This window comes from Mytilus edulis, chromosome 2, assembly GCF_963676685.1.
Source record: "Mytilus edulis chromosome 2, xbMytEdul2.2, whole genome shotgun sequence".
NCBI classification, from domain to species: domain Eukaryota; kingdom Metazoa; phylum Mollusca; class Bivalvia; order Mytilida; family Mytilidae; genus Mytilus; species Mytilus edulis.
The window spans coordinates 34,659,358-34,682,016 of NC_092345.1; the positions used below are offsets into that span (position 1 = coordinate 34,659,358).

Consider the following 22,659-nt stretch of genomic DNA (forward strand, 5'->3'; position numbering starts at 1 on the left):
AGGAGTAGTATGATATAAATTGGATGTTCTGCAAAATGTAACATAACTGTATTCTTTTTTAGCTACAACTTTGCCGTTGACAGTCACTACATCGCCAGGGACATACACCGAAGGTACAGCCGTCAGTCAGTCTACTGATAATACACTGTCCACCAACGACGAAACACCTGTCTCAAACACTAAGGCTGCAGTTACTACATCACAAGAGACAAGCACTGAGGGTACCACTGTCTCTCAAACTACTGATACTACGAAGTCTACCACCGAAGTTACTACAATCTTTTCGACTACCGGTACAACAGTTGAGACAACGACTGACACAGCTGCAGTCACTACATCGCAAGAGACAAGCACTGAGGGTACCACTGTCTCTCAAACTAATGGCACAACAGCAGAGACAACCACTATTACAGCCGCAGCTACGACATCACAAGTGACCGCTACCGAAGGCACAACTGTCTCTCAGTCTACCGATACTACGAAGTCTACCACAGAAGGTACAACAATCTCTTCGACTACAGGTACAACAGCTGAGACAACGACTGGCACAGCTGCAGTCACTACATCGCAAGAAACAAGCACTGAGGGTACCACTGTCTCTCAAACTACTGGCATAACAGCAGAGACAACCACTATCACAGCCGCAGCTACGACGTCACAAGTGACCGTCACCGAAGGCACAACTGTCTCTCAGATTACTGATACTTTGCTGTCAACCACCGAAGGTACCACAATCTCTTCGACTACGGGTACAACAGCTGAGACAACGACTGGCACAGCTGCAGTCACTACATCACAAGAGACAAGTACTGAGGGAACCAATGTCTCTCACACTACTGGCACAACAGCAGAGACTAGCACTATTACAGCCGCAGCTACGACATCACAAGTGACCGACACAGAAGGCACATCTGTCTCTCAATCTACCGATACTACGAAGTCTACCTCCGAAGGTACCACAATCTCTTCGACTACCGGTACAACAGCTGAAACAACGACTGGCACAGCTGCATTAACTACATCGCAAGAGACAAGCACTGAGGGTACCACTGTCTCTCAAACTACTGGCACAACAACAGAGACAACCACTATTACAGCCGCAGCTACGACATCACAAGTGACCGATACCGAAATCACAACTGTCTCTCAGTCTACCGATACTACGAAGTCTACCAAAGAAGGTACCACAATCTCTTCAACTACCGGTACAACAGCTGAGACAACGACTGGTACAGCTGCAGTCACTACATCGCAAGAGACAAGCACTGAGGGTACCACTGCCTCTCAAACTACTGGCAGAACAACAGAGACAACCACTATCACAGCCGCAGCTACAACATCACAAGTGACTGACACCGAAGGCACAACTGTCTCTCAGACTACTGATACTTTACTGTCAACCACCGAAGGTACCACAATCTCTTCGACTACGGGTACAACAGCTGAGACAACGACTGGCACAGCTGCAGTCACTTCATCACAGGAGACAAGCACTGAGGGTACCAGTGCCTCTCAAACTACTGGCAGAACAGCAGAGACAACCACTATCACAGCCGCAGCTTCAACATCACAAGTGACCGACACCGAAGGTACAACTGTCTCTCAGACTACTGGTACTTTACTGTCAACCATCGAAGTTACCACAATCTCTTCGACTACCGGTACAACAGCTGAGACAACGACTGGTACAGCTGCAGTAACTACATCGCAAGAGACAAGCACTGAGGGTACCACTGCCTCTCAAACTACTGGCAGAACAACAGAGACAACCACTATCACAGCCGCAGCTACAACATCACAAGTGACTGACACCGAAGGCACAACTGTCTCTCAGACTACTGATACTTTACTGTCAACCACCGAAGGTACCACAATCTCTTCGACTACGGGTACAACAGCTGAGACAACGACTGGCACAGCTGCAGTCACTACATCACAGGAGACAAGCACTGAGGGTACCACTGCCTCTCAAACTACTGGCAGAACATCGGAGACAACCACTATCACAGCCGCAGCTTCAACATCACAAATGACCGACACCGAAGGTACAACTGACTCTCAGACTACTGATACTTTACTGTCAACTACCGAAGGTACCACAATCTCTTCGACTACCGGTACAACAGCTGAAACAACGACTGGCACAGCTGCATTAACTACATCGCAAGAGACAAGCACTGAGGGTACCACTGTCTCTCAAACTACTGGCACAACAGCAGAGACAACCACTATTATAGCCGCAGCTACGACATCACAAGTGACCGATACCGAAATCACAACTGTCTCTCAGTCTACCGATACTACGAAGTCTACCAAAGAAGGTACCACAATCTCTTCAACTACCGGTACAACAGCTGAGACAACGACTGGTACAGCTGCAGTCACTACATCGCAAGAGACAAGCACTGAGGGTACCACTGCCTCTCAAACTACTGGCAGAACAACAGACACAACCACTATCACAGCCGCAGCTACAACATCACAAGTGACTGACACCGAAGGCACAACTGTCTCTCAGACTACTGATACTTTACTGTCAACCACCGAAGGTACCACAATCTCTTCGACTACGGGTACAACAGCTGAGACTACGACTGGCACAGCTGCAGTCACTTCATCACAGGAGACAAGCACTGAGGGTACCAGTGCCTCTCAAACTACTGGCAGAACAGCAGAGACAACCACTATCACAGCCGCATCTTCAACATCACAAGTGACCGACACCGAAGGTACAACTGTCTCTCAGACTACTGGTACTTTACTGTCAACTACCGAAGGTACCACAATCTCTTCGACTACCGGTACAACAGCTGAGACAACGACTGGTACAGCTGCAGTAACTACATCGCAAGAGACAAGCACTGAGGGTACCACTGCCTCTCAAACTACTGGCAGAACATTAGAGACAACCACTATCACAGCCGCATCGTCAACATCACAAGTGACCGACACCGAAGGTACAACTGACTCTCAGACTACTGATACTTTACTGTCAACCACCGAAGGTACCACAATCTCTTCGCTTACGGGTACAACAGCTGAGAAAACGACTGGTACAGCTGCAGTAACTACATCGCAAGAGACAAGCACTGAGGGTACCACTGCCTCTCAAACTACTGGCAGAACAACAGAGACAACCACTATCACAGCCGCAGCTACAACATCACAAGTGACTGACACCGAAGGCACAACTGTCTCTCAGACTACTGATACTTTACTGTCAACCACCGAAGGTATCACAATCTCGTCGACTACGGGTACAACAGCTGAGAAAACGACTGGCACAACTGCAGTCACTACATCACATGAGACAAGTACTGAGGGTACCAGTGCCTCTCAAACTACTGACAGAACATTAGAGACAACCACTATCACAGCCGCAGCTTCAACATCACAAGTGACCGACACCGAAGGTACAACTGACTCTCAGACTACTGATACTTTACTGTCAACTACCGAAGGTACCACAATCTCTTCGACTACCGGTACAACAGCTGAGACAACGACTGGTACAGCTGCAGTCACTACACCACAAGAGACAAGCACTGAGGGTACCACTGCCTCTCAAACTACTGGCAGAACAACAGAGACAACCACTATCACAGCCGCAGCTACAACATCACAAGTGACTGACACCGAAGGCACAACTGTCTATCAGACTACTGATACTTTACTGTCAACCACCGAAGGTACCACAATCTCTTCGCCTACGGGTACAACAGCTGAGAAAACGACTGGCACAGCTGCAGTCACTTCATCACAGGAGACAAGCACTGAGAGTACCAGTGCCTCTCAAACTACTGGCAGAACAACAGAGACAACCACTATCACAGCCGCAGCTACAACATCACAAGTGACTGACACCGAAGGCACACCTGTCTCTCAGACTACTGATACTTTACTGTCAACCACCGAAGGTACCACATTCTCTTCGACTACGGGTACAACAGCTGAGAACACGACTGGCACAACTGCAGTCACTACATCACAGGAGACAAGTACTGAGGGTACCAGTGCCTCTAAAACTACTGACAGAACATTAGAGACAACCACTATCACAGCCGCATCTTCAACATCACAAGTGACCGACACCAAAGGTACAACTGACTCTCAGACTACTGATACTTTACTGTCAACCACCGAAGGTACCACAATCTCTTCGACTACCGGTACAACAGCTGAGACAACGACTGGTACAGCTGCAGTCACTACACCGCAAGAGACAAGCACTGAGGGTACCACTGCCTCTCAAACTACTGGCAGAACAACAGAGACAACCACTATCACAGCCGCAGCTACAACATCACAAGTGACTGACACCGAAGGCACAACTGTCTCTCAGACTACTGATACTTTACTGTCAACCACCGAAGGTACCACAATCTCTTCGCCTACGGGTACAACAGCTGAGAAAACGACTGGCACAGCTGCAGTCACTTCATCACAGGAGACAAGCACTGAGGGTACCAGTGCCTCTCAAACTACTGGCAGAACAGCAGAGACAACCACTATCACAGCCGCAGCTTCAACATCACAAGTGACCGACACCGAAGGTACAACTGTCTCTCAGACTACTGGTACTTTACTGTCAACCATCGAAGGTACCACAATCTCTTCGACTACCGGTACAACAGCTGAGACAACGACTGGTACAGCTGCAGTAACTACATCGCAAGAGACAAGCACTGAGGGTACCACTGCCTCTCAAACTACTGGCAGAACACTAGAGACAACCACTATCACAGCCGCAGCTACAACATCACAAGTGACTGACACCGAAGGCACAACTGTTTCTCAGACTACTGATACTTTACTGTCAACCACCGAAGGTACCACAATCTCTTCGGCTACGGGTACAACAACTGAAACAACGACTGGCACAGCTGCAGTCACTACATCACAGGAGACAAGTACTGAGGGTAACACTGCAACTCAAACTACTGGCAGAACATTAGAGACAACCACTATCACAGCCGCAGCTTCAACATCAGAAGTGACCGACACCGAAGGTACAACTGTCTCTCAGACTACTGATACTTTACTGTCAACCACCGAAGGTACCACAATCTCTTCGACTACCGGTACAACAGCTGAGACAACGACTGGTACAGCTGCAGTCACTACACCGCAAGAGACAAGCACTGAGGGTACCACTGCCTCTCAAACTACTGGCAGAACAACAGAGACAACCACTATCACAGCCGCAGCTACAACATCACAAGTGACTGACACCGAAGGCACAACTGTCTCTCAGACTACTGATACTTTACTGTCAACCACCGAAGGTACCACAATCTCTTCGACTACGGGTACAACAGCTGAGAAAACGACTGGCACAGCTGCAGTCACTTCATCACAGGAGACGAGCACTGAGGGTACCAGTGCCTCTCAAACTACTGGCAGAACAGCAGAGACAACCACTATCACAGCCGCAGCTTCAACATCACAAGTGACCGACACCGAAGGTACAACTGTCTCTCAGACTACTGGTACTTCACTGTCAACCATCGAAGGTACCACAATCTCTTCGACTACCGGTACAACAGCTGAGACAACGACTGGTACAGCTGCAGTAACTACATCGCAAGAGACAAGCACTGAGGGTACCACTGCCTCTCAAACTACTGGCAGAACAACAGAGACAACCACTATCACAGCTGCAGCTACAACATCACAAGTGACTGACACCGAAGGCACAACTGTTTCTCAGACTACTGATACTTTACTGTCAACCACCGAAGGTACCACAATCTCTTCGGCTACGGGTACAACAGCTGAGACAACGACTGGCACAGCTGCAGTCACTACATCACAGGAGACAAGTACTGAGGGTAACACTGCAACTCAAACTACTGGCAGAACATTAGAGACAACCACTATCACAGCCGCAGCTTCAACATCACAAGTGACCGACACCGAAGGTACAACTTTCTCTCAGACTACTGATACTTTACTGCCAACCACCGAAGGTATCACAATCTCTTCGACTACCGGTACAACAGCTGAGACAACGACTGGTACAGCTGCAGTCACTACATCGCAAGAGACAAGCACTGAGGGTACCACTGCCTCTCAAACTACTGGCAGAACAACAAAGACAACCACTATCACAGCCGCAGCTACAACATCACAAGTGACTGACACCGTAGGCACAACTGTTTCTCAGACTACTGATACTTTACTGTCAACCACCGAAGGTACCACAATCTCTTCGACTACGGGTACAACAGCGGAGACAACGACTGGCACAGCTGCAGTCACTACATCACAGGAGACAAGTACTGAGGGTACCACTGCAACTCAAACTACTGGCAGAACATTAGAGACAACCACTATCACAGCCGCAGCTTCAACATCACAAGTGACCGACACCGAAGGTACAACTGTCTCTCAGACTACTGATACTTTACTGTCAACCATCGAAGGTACCACAATCTCTTCGACTACCGGTACAACAGCTGAGACAACGACTGGTACAGCTGCAGTAACTACATCGCAAGAGACAAGCACTGAGGGTACCACTGCCTCTCAAACTACTGGCAGAACACTAGAGACAACCACTATCACAGCCGCAGCTACAACATCACAAGTGACTGACACCGAAGGCACAACTGTTTCTCAGACTACTGATACTTTACTGTCAACCACCGAAGGTACCACAATCTCTTCGGCTACGGGTACAACAACTGAAACAACGACTGGCACAGCTGCAGTCACTACATCACAGGAGACAAGTACTGAGGGTAACACTGCAACTCAAACTACTGGCAGAACATTAGAGACAACCACTATCACAGCCGCAGCTTCAACATCACAAGTGACCGACACCGAAGGTACAACTGTCTCTCAGACTACTGATACTTTACTGTCAACCACCGAAGGTACCACAATCTCTTCGACTACCGGTACAACAGCTGAGACAACGACTGGTACAGCTGCAGTCACTACACCGCAAGAGACAAGCACTGAGGGTACCACTGCCTCTCAAACTACTGGCAGAACAACCGAGACAACCACTATCACAGCCGCAGCTACAACATCACAAGTGACTGACACCGAAGGCACAACTGTCTCTCAGACTACTGATACTTTACTGTCAACCACCGAAGGTACCACAATCTCTTCGACTACGGGTACAACAGCTGAGAAAACGACTGGCACAGCTGCAGTCACTTCATCACAGGAGACAAGCACTGAGGGTACCAGTGCCTCTCAAATTACTGGCAGAACAGCAGAGACAACCACTATCACAGCCGCAGCTTCAACATCACAAGTGACCGACACCGAAGGTACAACTGTCTCTCAGACTACTGGTACTTCACTGTCAACCATCGAAGGTACCACAATCTCTTCGACTACCGGTACAACAGCTGAGACAACGACTGGTACAGCTGCAGTAACTACATCGCAAGAGACAAGCACTGAGGGTACCACTGCCTCTCAAACTACTGGCAGAACAACAGAGACAACCACTATCACAGCCGCAGCTACAACATCACAAGTGACTGACACCGAAGGCACAACTGTTTCTCAGACTACTGATACTTTACTGTCAACCACCGAAGGTACCACAATCTCTTCGGCTACGGGTACAACAGCTGAGACAACGACTGGCACAGCTGCAGTCACTACATCACAGGAGACAAGTACTGAGGGTAACACTGCAACTCAAACTACTGGCAGAACATTAGAGACAACCACTATCACAGCCGCAGCTTCAACATCACAAGTGACCGACACCGAAGGTACAACTTTCTCTCAGACTACTGATACTTTACTGCCAACCACCGAAGGTATCACAATCTCTTCGACTACCGGTACAACAGCTGAGACAACGACTGGTACAGCTGCAGTCACTACATCGCAAGAGACAAGCACTGAGGGTACCACTGCCTCTCAAACTACTGGCAGAACAACAAAGACAACCACTATCACAGCCGCAGCTACAACATCACAAGTGACTGACACCGTAGGCACAACTGTTTCTCAGACTACTGATACTTTACTGTCAACCACCGAAGGTACCACAATCTCTTCGACTACGGGTACAACAGCGGAGACAACGACTGGCACAGCTGCAGTCACTACATCACAGGAGACAAGTACTGAGGGTACCACTGCAACTCAAACTACTGGCAGAACATTAGAGACAACCACTATCACAGCCGCAGCTTCAACATCACAAGTGACCGACACCGAAGGTACAACTGTCTCTCAGACTACTGATACTTTACTGTCAACCACCGAAGGTACCACAATCTCTTCGACTACGGGTACAACAGCGGAGACAACGACTGGCACAGCTGCAGTCACTACATCGCAAGAAACTAGCACTGAGGGTACCACTGCCTCTCAAACTACTGGCAGAACAACAGAGACAACCACTATCACAGACGCAGCTACAACATCACAAGTGACTGACACCGAAGGCACAACTGTCTCTCAGACTACTAATACTTTACTGTCAACCACCGAAGGTACCACAATCTCTTCGACTACGGGTACAACAGCTGAGACAACGACTGGCACAGCTGCAGTCATTACATCACAGGAGACAAGCACTGATGGTACCACTGCCTCTCAAACTACTAGCAGAACAGCAGAGACAACCACTATCACAGCCGCAGCTTCAACATCACAAGTGACCAACACCGAAGGTGTAACTGTCTCTCAGACTACTGGTACTTTACTGTCAACCATCGAAGGTACCACAATCTCTTCGACTACCGGTACAACAGCTGAGACAACGACTGGCACAGCTGCAGTCACTTCATCACAGGAGACAAGCACTGAGGGTACCAGTGCCTCTCAAACTACTGGCAGAACAGCAGAGACAACCACTATCACAGCCGCAGCTTCAACATCACAAGTGACCGACACCGAAGGTACAACTGTCTCTCAGACTACTGGTACTTTACTGTCAACCATCGAAGGTACCACAATCTCTTCGACTACCGGTACAACAGCTGCGACAACGACTGGTACAGCTGCAGTAACTACATCGCAAGAGACAAGCACTGAGGGTACCACTGCCTCTCAAACTACTGGCAGAACAACAGAGACAACCACTATCACAGCCGCAGCTACAACATCACAAGTGACTGACACCGAAGGCACAACTGTCTTTCAGACTACTGATACTTTACTGTCAACCACCGAAGGTACCACAATCTCTTCGACTACGGGTACAACAGCTGAGACAACGACTGGCACAGCTGCAGTCACTACATCACAGGAGACAAGCACTGAGGGTACCACTGCCTCTCAAACTACTGGCAGAACATCGGAGACAACCACTATCACAGCCGCAGCTTCAACATCACAAGTGACCGACACCGAAGGTACAACTGTCTCTCAGACTACTGATACTCTACTGTCAACCATCGAAGGCACCACAATCTCTTCGACTACCGGTACAACAGCTGAGACAACGACTGGCACAGCTGCAGTAACTACATCGCAAGAGACAAGCACTGAGAGTACCACTGCCTCTCAAACTACTGGCAGAACAACAGAGACAACCACTATCACAGACGCAGCTACAACATCACAAGTGACTGACACCGAAGGCACAACTGTCTCTCAGACTACTGATACTTTACTGTCAACCACCGAGGGTACCACAATCTCTTCGACTACGGGAACAACAGCTGAGACAACGACTGGCACAACTGCAGTCACTACATCACGGGAGACAAGTACTGAGGGTACCACTGCCTCTCAAACTACTGACAGAACATTAGAGACAACCACTATCACAGCCGCAGCTACAACATCACAAGTGACTGACACCGAAGGCACAACTGTCTCTCAGACTACTGAAACTTTATTGTCAACCACCGAAGGTACCACACTCTCTTCGCCTACGGGTACAACAGCTGCGAAAACGACTGGCACAGCTGCAGTCACTACATCACAGGAGACAAGCACTGAAGGTACCACTGCCTCTCAAACTACTGGCAGAACAGCAGAGACAACCACTATCACAGCCGCAGCTTCAACATCACAAGTGACCGACACCGAAGGTACAACTGTCTCTCAGACTACTGGTACTTTACTGTCAACCATCGAAGGTACCACAATCTCTTCGACTACCGGTACAACATCTGAGACAACGACTGGCACAGCTGCAGTCACTACATCGCAAGAGACAAGCACTGAGGGTACCACTGCCTTTCAAACTACTGGCAGAACAACAGAGACAACCACTATCACAGCCGCAGCTACAACATCACAAGTGACTGACACCGAAGGCACAACTGTCTCTCAGACTACTGATACTTTACTGTCAACCACCGAAGGTACCACAATCTCTTCGACTACGGGTACAACAGCTGAGACAACGACTGGCACAGATGCAGTCACTTCATCACAGGAGACAAGCACTGAGGGTACCAGTGCCTCTCAAACTACTGACAGAACAGCAGAGACAACCACTATCACAGCCGCAGCTACAACATCACAAGTGACTGACACCGAAGGCACAACTGTCTCTCAGACTACTGATACTTTACTGTCAACCACCGAAGGTACCACAATCTCTTCGACTACGGGTACAACAGCTGAGACAACGACTGGCACAGCTGCAGTCACTACATCACAGGAGACAAGCACTGAGAGTACCAGTGCCTCTCAAACTACTGGCAGAACAGCAGAGACAACCACTATCACAGCCGCAGCTTCAACATCACAAGTGACCGACACCGAAAGTACAACTGTCTCCCAGACTACTGATACTTTACTGTCAACCATCGAAGGTACCACAATCTCTTCGACTACCGGTACAACAGCTGAGACAACGACTGGCACAGCTGCAGTCACTACATCACAGGAGACAAGCACTGTGGGTACCACTGCCTCTCAAACTACTGGCAGAACAACAGAGACAACCACTATCACAGCCGCAGCTTCAACATCACAAGTGACCGACACCGAAAGTACAACTGTCTCTCAGACAAGCATAACAACTAAACCGGCTGGAACTACTTTATCAACAGCTGTGCCTACAACAGGACCACCTGCTACAATACCGACTACCGATTCAACAGCTGTTAGAATAGGTATTGTATCTATCAAATTATAAGCTCTATTTTGTTCTTTTATATAAATTGTGCATTTGTAGTAGGGGTTTATTACGCAGCTAATAAATATACTGCAAATACATGTAATACATACAATTTGACATAAAAAAAAAATAATAATAGAAAAATAAAAATAATATTATAATAATTTGAAATTTCATTCAAAAATAACATAATAATGATGTATCGTTTTAGATCTGTTGAATTTTGGTGCTTCAGCAGACGACACGAAAGGAGATTTAGGTGATGATGTTGAAGTTGCCAGCATTTACAACCCTGTCGGTTTGACATGCAACTGTGATATATATAATCAGATTTATGTGAGTATCTTCTTTTTAAAATAGAGAATAATATATGTGTTAAGTTGAATGATTGTTATCAGCCTAATGTCATCTTACACGGTGATTGCATTGCGTCTCGTGTGATCATGTGATTCCGTTTTTAACCAAGGATAAATGAAAGAATTTGCGTAGTAGGAACAAATTGCAATTTCACTAAAACAAAAACTAACTATTTTTCAATGCTATTATATAACTTATTTGTTTTTAATAAAATTGAGAATGGAAATGGGGAATGTGTCAAAGAGACAACATCCCGACCATAGAACAGACAACAGCAGATGTATTTTTTCCATATCACTGATGATTGTTAACTTAAAAGAATATCCTGTCAGTATATAGCATCTGCATTTATTGAGTTTGATAATACTTTTAGTTTGAGTGACATATATCATGTTTATCGTCTCTGTTAACAATGTGAGTCTATATTGGTCGACCTCTGTCAAATGTTAAAGAAATATTTGCCATGATTTTAATAATAAAACAAAATATATTTTATATTTATGAGATTATCAGTAATACATTTCAGGAAATGTAAGGATATTAAATAGTTGGTATAAATTTTCCGTGATTAAAATTTTAGGATGTTTGATACAAAAATGAAATTTATTTGAGAAACTTTTTTGATATATTTTTTTGGAAAAACACCGAAATTCAGATTTTTATTTTTTCAAAAAGAAGATATAACTTACCATGGACATTTAATTTCACAACATGTGTTGTTGTTAATCTCTATTGTGCGATATAGCAAGAGAACAACCGCTGTCTCTGTTCATATTTTTTCAAGTGTTTACGAAGTTATAGTGTTGGTTATTTAAAAAATTAAGACTGAGTTGAAATTTATGTCCATAATATTGCTTTTTCGGTTACAATACTTACATATATAATAAGAGATACATGCACAACTTTACCAACTATTGGAAAACTTCATTTTGACAAAGCACACAAATATCCTGAGAATTCTTGAAGAAAGAGTTCATTTTCTGTGACAAAGGAAATCGTAATCCTAGCCCCGATTTGAAAAATAACGTTCTGCCAGATGTTTATATACATATGTAAACACTGTATTTTTCATTGCAGATTTACTCTAATGGGTACATAACGTTAGATTCGCAATATTCTTCAAACATCCCAAGATCATTCCCTTCAAGCTATACCAGTGGAGTCAAGATGATGGCACCATTTTGGGCTGACATCATAACAAATGCATATTCAAATGTATGGTACCATTTTTACAACAAGTTTGATGATACGGACACTTCCACAGCAGCCTTTCTAAACAACACAAAAAACTTGTTAACAAAGAATTATCCTAACAGTGAAGAGGTTTTAAACTTTGAGCCTAACACAGCATTAAAAGTTACTTGGGAAAATGTCTATCCAAATCCAAGTCAAGGAAACACAGAGGTAAGTTGTCACATGTGGAGCAGGATCTGCTTATCCTTCCGGATCAACTGAGATCACCCCAAGTTTTTTGTGGGGTTCGTGCTGCTTGGTCTATTGAGTGTCTTATGTACTATTATGTGTATGTTGTCTTTTTCTTTTTTTTATCAATGGCGTTGGTCAGTTTATTTTCGATGTATGAGTTTTAATTTCCCTCTGGTCTTCTCTCTTTTGATGCATTGGCTTACCCAAATTTGTGATGGTTATAAATAAATACAAGTGAAAGTCAACTCAATTTCTGGCATTTCTTTCCATATTGACAATCACAAGGAACCCTCAGAACAAAAACAAAATGTTACAGACAAAAAAGTTGGGTCTGTCCTTCTGTGTTACATATAGTGTGTAGATGTAATACATGTAAGAGGAAAACCTTAATGTCATTATGAACAGAAATTGTAACGCTTTCAGTAAAAGTCGTTACTAAAATAAAAGGTAATCAGGAATTTAAACTGTAAGCCTTCTGTTTGCTTTAACCTTAGATGAGTCTTCACCATGGACACGAAAGTGACAACAGAAATAAAAAGGCTTTTTTCACCAAAGATTAGGCAAGATGGCTTACTCAAGTGATGACATAATTGAAATGCGTAATTTCAGTCAGACTGTCTTTAAAAAGATATTTTTTAGAAACGTAATCTTGCAAGGTCCTCATGACTATCAGACAGTTTTCACTTGACCTCGACCTCATTTTTATGGATCAATGAACAAGGTTAAGTTTGGGGGGTCAAGTCCATATCTCAGATACTTTAAGCAATAGGTCTAGTATATTCGGTATGTAAATGGACTGTGAGATGTACATGTCCAACTGTCAGGTGTCATCTGTCCTTGGCCTCATTTTCATGGTTCAGTGGTCAAAGTTTATTTTTGAGTTTTGCTGTTTTTTTTATAATACTTTATATTTAGCAATAGGTCGACTATTATTGGTGTGTAACTGGAGAGCATGTTTCTACTCTACAAATTTATATCGAACCCCGGTCGCCTACGTGACAATCAGTGTGTTAACCCACTGAGCCAAAGAACCGATTCCCTTGCTCAGTTGAATAAGACTAGCTTTATATGTTCTACCTGTACTAAGGAGGGGAAGCAAGCCCGCTACACTATTCGCCAACCACAAGAGTCATCATATCAACAACACAAACCCTAGCTATTCTCCAGATAACCATCGTGGATTTTTAGTCGGGCACCAAATGTAACCGGAGAGCATGTTTCTACTCTACAAATTTATATCGTCACCACCGGGTGACCGTGTCGAACCCCGGTCGCCTGCGTGACAGTCAGTGCGTTAACCCACTGAGCCAAAGAATCGATACCCTAGCTCAGTTGATTAAGACAGGCTTTATATGTTCTACCTGTACTAAGGAGGGGAAGCAACCCCGCTACAGGTGTTTGGAAATATTTTATGATCTATATGTCAGTCACTCAGTTGTTATTTGACCTTGACCTCATTTTCACAGTTCATTGCTCAGTGTTAAGTTTTGTGTTTTGGTCTGTTTTTCTTAAACTATCAGCCATGTAAGCAATATGTCAACTATGTTAATTTGTTGTATAGAGAAATGTTAGCTTAATATGTCTGTCCGTCTGCCGCATGATTCATCTGACCTTGACCTCATGGTCATGGTCCATTGGTCAATGCTTAGTTTTCTTTGTTGATGTTAGGTTTATGTGACAGTTGTGATAAAGTATTATATTAAGTACTGTCAACATAATATCAATTATTAGGAAAGAAGGCGCGAGACATTTCAGCGTGTGCACTCTTGTTTTATATATATATATATATATATATGAAACAAAGGCAAACCGTAATTTTCCAAAATCCTCCTCAATGTAGATTTGTGATACACTTGCATGAACTTAATCGGGAAAAAAACACTTCAAACTTTTTTTGGTAGGGGTGAGCAGCTGAGACATCAAGTAGGACCCATCAAGTACCCCGCCCTTTTCATATATTTTGAATTTATCAAAAATATATACCTTGTCATATAATTAGCAAAAAACAGACCTATAGATATATTTGAATATTTTTCATCTTCTGGTACAAAAAAGTCATTAGTATAGATTTTTTTTTGTCCCGCTCATCATCACGTTCTTGTTAAAAGAACAAACGTAGACTAGTCGCAATAATACCACCTACTTTATCAATAAATTCGTCACATTTTAAAGACTTTCTTCTTATTGTCCCTTTTATATCTTTCATTATGAAGATATTTCAATTCCAAAATACAATACATATAAGAGACGTTTGGTCAGATCATAGCTGATATTGCATCTATGATCAGATAAATGTAATATCACCTCAGAGAGTAACACCTTCAATGATTTTAACATGTTTAAATATTAATTAAAAACTGATAAAAGTTACTTGGTGTCTCAGCTGCTCGCCCCACGGGGGGGGGGGGGGGGGGTAACTTCGATATTTTTTTGGTAGGGGTGTGCCATTTTTGCCTCAAAAAACGTACCCATTTTAATATAACATTCACTGAAATTCAGTACCTATCGTTATATAAATATTAAGAAAGAATGACCTATACTTATATACAATATTTAAAATATGACCCATGCTTATGTAAGCACTAACTCATCATCACTCATAATTCATAAATATACCAGCTACCCTTAAGTTTTTATATATGAATTGACATCGTTTGGTGCACATATATTTTATATGATATGTTGATCATACCCCAAATCAATATACAGTTATCAAACGTAAATGCATTTTAATATAAATCAAATCAAATCAAATATTTTATTGTCATATAAACTTTACAGTTTGTGACCAACATATATTAATACAATAAACACAATAAACATATATACATACATATTAAACATACAAAATATCAACAGCATTAAAATTTATAACAACAAACAAGTTGTTAAGAGTCCCCTGCCCTCAGTTCTAATGACTTTTTCAAGAAGGATCCTAACTTATTTGTTTGTAAAGGCGATGATGGATTTAGTAGATAATGAATTTTTTCTTCTTCATTTAAATTATTAAAGTTATTATTTTCTGTACATATGTGATGAAAAAAGTCATTTCTTAGAGTTTTATTATACTCACAATATAGTAAAAAATGTTTCTCATCCTCTAGTATTTTACATTTATGGCAAAGACGTTCCTCTCTTGGGATTTTAAAATATCTCCCCTTTTCAATCAAGAGGGAGTGATCACTTATTCTAAATTTAGTGATTAATCTCCTTATCTGAAAATTAGATGTATTTAGATAATATTCTAGTTTGTAATCTTTTTTAAGTTTTTTATAGAGAAAAAATTTACTTTTATCATCGATGTTTTGAAATTTATTTTGAATTAAATCTTCATATCTATTTTTCATTTTTAACTTTATATCGTTTTTTATTTTATTTACATCTTTTATGTCCTTACAAGTAGAAAGAATATTAAGGTCAACGTTAGTCTCTTTAACAATATTTTTAGCATATGTATACCATGAGTAAGTTCCTGTCAAATCTAGAGACTGTGCTAGAGAAAAAGCTTCCTTTAACAATGGATTAATATTATTATTATATAGTCTAGCTAAATATAACAGGGTTTGTGTTTTAATAAAACATTCTATAGGCAATCTTCCTAATTCAACTCTTGCTCCTAAATTGGATGCATTTTTTCTTATCCCTAGAGTAGATTTACAAAATTTAAGATGCATATTTTCTATGGGGGTTTTGTCTATAAAATCAAGTTGATTAATTTCTTTTCCTGAAGTTAAGGCTCTGCTTTTGGCTCGATGAAAAGAAATATATGTATCCAAATATGTTACTTCTGAATTATAGGTCATAATTGGTTTTACTAAAGAATCAAAAAGATTATTTGCTACTTTTATAGGTAGATTATTCAATGATTTAGTATATGATTTTATTGCAAAAAATACTTTTTTTGCTTTTTTTGTCAGCTCTAAAGTACTTTGTGATAAATTTCCATTACATTTTATCAACATTCCCAAAAATGAATATTCTGTTACACTCTCTATGGCTTTATTCTCATAGTAAATATGTGATGTTTCACTTTTATGTTTTGACTGACTAAAAATCATGGATTTAGTTTTGTTTGTATTCAAAGAGAGTTGCCATTTGTTACAATATAATTTAACGTTATTTAAACTGTTTTGTAGGATGTCATTAAAATTGTGACCCACATTTTTGGCACATCCCCGTATACCCAATAATAGGAAGTCACCCCCACCCCGTGGCTCGCCCTACCTAAAAAAGTTTGAAATTATTTCCGGATGTTGATACATATCCGAAATCAAATGTGACTTTCTTTTTATAATATTGAATTAAAACACTTTGATGACATAAATCGAAGCTTTTCGTCAACACAGAATATTTGGCGGGAACGTTTGTTTAAATTTTTGATAAAATTTATCAAGATTAAAATCAGGTATGATGAATCTACAAATGTACTTGCCCGACACCTATTTCCACTTGTCCCGGACAATCGGCCCAACCTATATCGCCACTTTATGAAAAAAATTGCCCTACTCTTGCATATATGTCTAGAAATGTATACTCTTGTTTACCAACTCGCCCCACTTTTGAAAAAGTGTAATATCAAACTGAACAATCACTGACAACTCAATTATTAACGAAAAGGGTTTAAACCCCACTGAATAAAGGTCTGCCAACTCGCCCCACTTATAAAAATATCTTGCTTCCTTTAAGTAGGAGTACGTATCCAGTCATCATGGTGTAGTGGTTGTGTCGTGGCTTGATATATATGCTATTAAAGGTCTTGAGTTCAAATCCCAGCATACATGTATACACTGGATTTTTTCTACGTGAATTTTAATAGAAATGATAGATAGTCTTTTCAGGTGTTCAGATCATTGCACACATGTTGCAGATAGGTATACAATAGATTGCAAGTTTTGTCACTTTAGCAGAAAACTGGTCATCCCACTTTTTAGTAAAGTGCATATATGTTGATGCATATAATACTAGAGATTATAGCAAATATAACTAGAAAATGCCGTTCTGCTCTAATTTGCTTTAAATCCAGTATTAACAACTGATAATAAGAATCTCAATAAGTCAGCTAACTTCATTTTCAACAAACTGATAATTAATCAAACACTCATGGAGACTGATTAACAGCTATAAACTAGCTACAATGTATATGTTTGATGATAATATTTCTACCCATGATTCCATAGTTTTAAAACAAGATTTGGGAGGACCACATATGACGCTTTCCACCATTTCTACTGATTATGGGGGCAACCTGATTGCCTTACTACATGTAAATACATGTTGCACAGCTTGCACACTTTGTCTAGTAATGAACTTCTGATACTTGATATCAAAAGGTTTATTGCAAACCTTGTCATGCTTGTTCATACATTAATCAAACTATTGCACATGGCATAGTAAATAGACTGATGTGACATTAAATACAAAATAGTCATCTTTGTTTTGGACTCTGGTGGAAAGTTGTCTCATTGGCGATCATACCACATCTTCTTATTTTATTATCTATTATATTATTTTATGCCCCACCTACGATAGTAGAGGGGCATTATGTTTTCTGGTCTGTGCCTCTGTTTGTCCGTCCATCCGTCTGTGCCTCCGTTCGTCCATATGCTTCAGGTTAAAGTTTTTGGTCAAGGTAGTTTTTGAAGAAGTCCAATCAACTTGAAACTTAGTACACTTGTTCCCCATGATATGATCTTTCTAATTTTAATACCAAATTATAGTTTTGATCTCAATTTCATGGTCCACTGAATAAAGAAAATGATAGTGCGAAGTTCAGGTTAAAGTTTTTGGTCAAGGTAGTTTTTGATAAAGTTAAAGTTACATCAACTTGAAACTTAGTACACATGTTCCCTATGATATGATCTTTCTAAATCTAATTCCAAATTAAAGTTTTGACCATACCTGTCAACTGACCCGTATTCTGCGGGTGTGACCCGAGATTTTCACAATTCTGAGGAATCACCCGGGACACCCGCCGGGTCATTGAAATAACCCGGGAATTCCGAAAATGAACGATTTCACCCGTATTTCTTAGCCTTGAGATTGATTTCATAAGTAACTTTGAAATACCGGCAAATTCGTAATTCTTCCATGAACAGGAAGTTCATCTAGCTATGTAAACTGTCAAATTAAGTGACCCATTAAGTGCATGGCTTCACTTGACAGCTTTGGTGTCAAACACACTGTTATTTAACACCAATTACCTTAGCTTTAGGTTTTAAATAAATTGCACTATTTGTTTACAAACATATTTCTAGAGTTACTTCCCCTTATTTGTCACCATTCAAAATTATTCCTTATATTTACGTTTTATGGGTGAAAAAGATTAAATCATAAAAATATAATATTCAAATACATATTGAAAAATAACTTTTGATTATTTTTATACTTTTATACAATTTAAAAAAAAAAGTTGAACATTATTTTTTACATTTATACTTTCTTTAACTGTATTACTATATTTTATCATAGTCTAATTTCCTTGTCTATTGAGAGCTGGTATGTTTAAAGGCCACATAGCTAGTAGTCTCAAATATTTTTAAAATTACATTTGAAAAATAAATCCTGGATGATTACAAAAAGTAATGCAAATTTATAAAAATCTTTAAAATGCAATGAAATAATAATAAATAGGATTTAAAATGACTTAACCAAGTGAACATGCATTGATGTTTTGGTATCTTTGATATACATGATAAGAAAATGTACCATAAATACTGAAATTCAGCTCGAAAAAAGTTCGTACGCGTTATGACCTGAGATTTGATTCTTCAATGCAGGTCATGACCTGCATTTTCATCGTCACAGGTTGACAGGTATGGTTTTGACCCCAATTTCACGGTCCACTGAACGTAGAAAATGATAGTGCGAGTGGGGCATTCATGTACTATGGACACATTCTTGTTTTTTGTGAAGGAAGAATGAGTCTAATAGTAATACTGTCTATAACAATTTAAATTTTTTATTCACAGAATGCAACAGTACAGTTATTGGTGGTATCAGATGGAATCAGTACTTACACTGCTTTCATTTATGGAAATATCTATTGGACCACCAATACAGCCAGGTCCATTTCTGCTTCCTGGCAGTGCAGTGAAAATGATGGCTATTACAATCATCCTGCATCATTTGATTTAAATTTCCCATCTGAAATTTTGAGTTCCAGTAACAGCAGTAAGTAAAAGGGTACAATGTACAAATACAAACATACATACAAACAAACAAACAACAAACAAATATTTTACAAATACATATATACATCATGTACATTTAGGAAAAGGTAAAACAAAGTACTCATTGAAGATTTTGTGAAATTATACTGGGAGTACAGATATTTGTATAATTACAGATCCACTTTAAATTAAAAAAGCCAAAATAATGAATTGAGTCAGATTGTTTTATTTTTCGTTTTGAGCCAAAAGAGAGTGAAAAATACATGAAATATGTGATGGGTTCTTTTTGTAGAGTGTCGGATCATGCTGATGGTTTAAAAAATATGCCAAATAATATACAAAATGTTGTTGTATGTGACATTGCCAAATTGACCATTGGAAATAATGCCAAATAGAAATAAGTGTGAAGTATAATTTATATTAAAACAAGCAACAGGTGGTGAAATATGGTGAGGTCAAAATGGTCAAGAAGGAAAAAAAACAACCAAACCACATATAAATTATCTCAAGGTCGACGCCAAATTTGCAATCTGTACATTGTGTATATTTATTATGAGGATTTATCTGAAACTTGGATACATAGTTAGTATTTTTTTCTTCTTTTAGAGACATCAATAAATGGCCTATGGATGTATCGTGTAGACACATGTACCGATACAAGTGTAAACTATGACAAGTTATGTTACGAATGGTTATCAACTGTAGCTCCAACTTATGAAAGTACACTGAATGTGTATGATGAAGTTTTGGTAGAATGCCCATGTAACATGCCACAGGCTGAAAACGATCCACAATACTACCAGGAAACTGGAACATATTGTTTTTATACTCAGTATGCTCCATTTATTGCTGCTGGTGCAAGGGTAAGTAAAATATACTCTAGCAAAAACAAAGTAATTCTATTAAAAAGTCATCTTGGTGGTAAGTTTTCACAGTAAATGTTAGGGATTGTTCTGAGAAATCGCTTTCAATAGGTCAACAAGGTCATAAATTAGAGTGTCTTACATACACCATATAAAAAACTGTTTCACATAGGTTCACTCCACACCAGCTAGAGTGATTCTTAACTGTCACTCTATTTCACATTGGTTCACTCCACACCAGCTAGAGGGATTCTTAACTGTCACATTGGTTCACTCCACACCAGCTAGAGTGATTCTTAACTGTCACCTTGCTGTTCTACATGACAGTATTGTAGAAATTCTGCACATATAAGGTTAATGGGTTAATCATGGTTTATTAATTGATCATATAAAAAGTTTCAATTTTATTTAGAAGATGTGGTATAATTGCCAATAAGAAAACTCTGCACCAGTGACCAAATGACATACAAATGTAGACAGGTTACCAAGGACAGGTTAACAACAAAAGGTTGCCATACAGCCTTCGGCAATAAGCAAAACCTATTCCACATAGTCGACTATAAAACGCCCCTAAATGTCAAATGTAAAACAACTCAAAGGAGAAAACTGATTTATGTATTAAAAAGAAAAACCAACATAACCAATGAACAAAATACAAATATGATATACAGCAACAAACAACAACTACTGCGATACAGGTTCCTTGACTTGAGACAAGTTTGTACATTTTTATATCCTTTTCATATTAAACATTCCATAGAATTCACAAATGTGCAGTGCCAGATCAATTATCAGAATTAGAAAAAAATGGATAAAAATATTATGTAATTTTGCACTACAGCATAAAATTTGTATCATGATTACAACAAATTTGAACCACATTGATAAAAGTTTTGTAATCATTATGCATGAAGTTGCTTGTGGTCTCATTAATTTGATTATGTTCCAAAGTGAAATTTAATGCAGATTTTGTACTGAAAGTGTGAAGGGGCATCTTCCTCTGTCTGCACATCATGCACATATTCTTGTTAAAGTCATATGAAACCTCAAATTAAAAAAAAATCATGCATATGTTTTTTATAACTAAATGGATAGTTTTTGTTGCAGAAAGCTCGACATAGGGATAGTGATCCGGCGGCGGCGTTAGCTAACTTCTTAAAAGGTTTATATTTTAGAAGGTGAAAGACCTGGATGCTTCGTACTTTGTATATAGATGCCTCATGTTACGAAGTTTTCGTCAGTCACATGTCCAATGTCCTTGACCTCATTTTCATGGTTCAGTGACCACTTAAAAAAAAGTTCAAAATTTTTTTAATGTTGAATTCTTTCTTATTATAAGTAATAGGAAGAAGTTTACTTATTTTTAATTGCTTGCTTCCAGGAAGCAATATGCCGACATATTTTTCGTATGCATGGTGACCTGAGCTTGACCCTCCTCGTAAAAATCCAGTGATCGCAATACGCATGGATCTGTCATTAAAATAAACAATTATCTGACTGTATATGTTAAACACGTGCTCAAGACCAATGCTTTTTGTTATTTGTTTACTATAAGGTGACAATCGGTAAACTTCGGCTTCAAAACACGGCATTTAATGAGAAGCCATACTTGTTAAATCATAACAGACAGACAGAAAAAAAATTGACGATTATACAATATATTTGAGTAAAACATGATAAAATCGTGCACAGAGGACTAAGTTTATGATATATACATGCGTTGGTTTAAGAATTGGATAAACATTATTTTTCACCAATCGCTCGTTTCATATGACTTTAA

General features: G+C 40.4%; 1 protein-coding gene across 1 annotated transcript in view; it reads left to right on the forward strand.

The window, feature by feature from the left end:
• LOC139510827 (serine-rich adhesin for platelets-like) overlaps positions 1–22,659 on the forward strand; it is a 96,810-nt gene that overhangs the window by 31,099 nt on the left and 43,052 nt on the right. Inside the window, exons 10-14 of the mRNA XM_071297362.1 lie at positions 63–11,060; positions 11,277–11,401; positions 12,500–12,826; positions 19,816–20,017; positions 20,623–20,879. Of these exons, the coding sequence (XP_071153463.1) occupies positions 63–11,060; positions 11,277–11,401; positions 12,500–12,826; positions 19,816–20,017; positions 20,623–20,879 (11,909 nt within the window). The remainder of the gene's footprint in view (positions 1–62; positions 11,061–11,276; positions 11,402–12,499; positions 12,827–19,815; positions 20,018–20,622; positions 20,880–22,659) is intronic.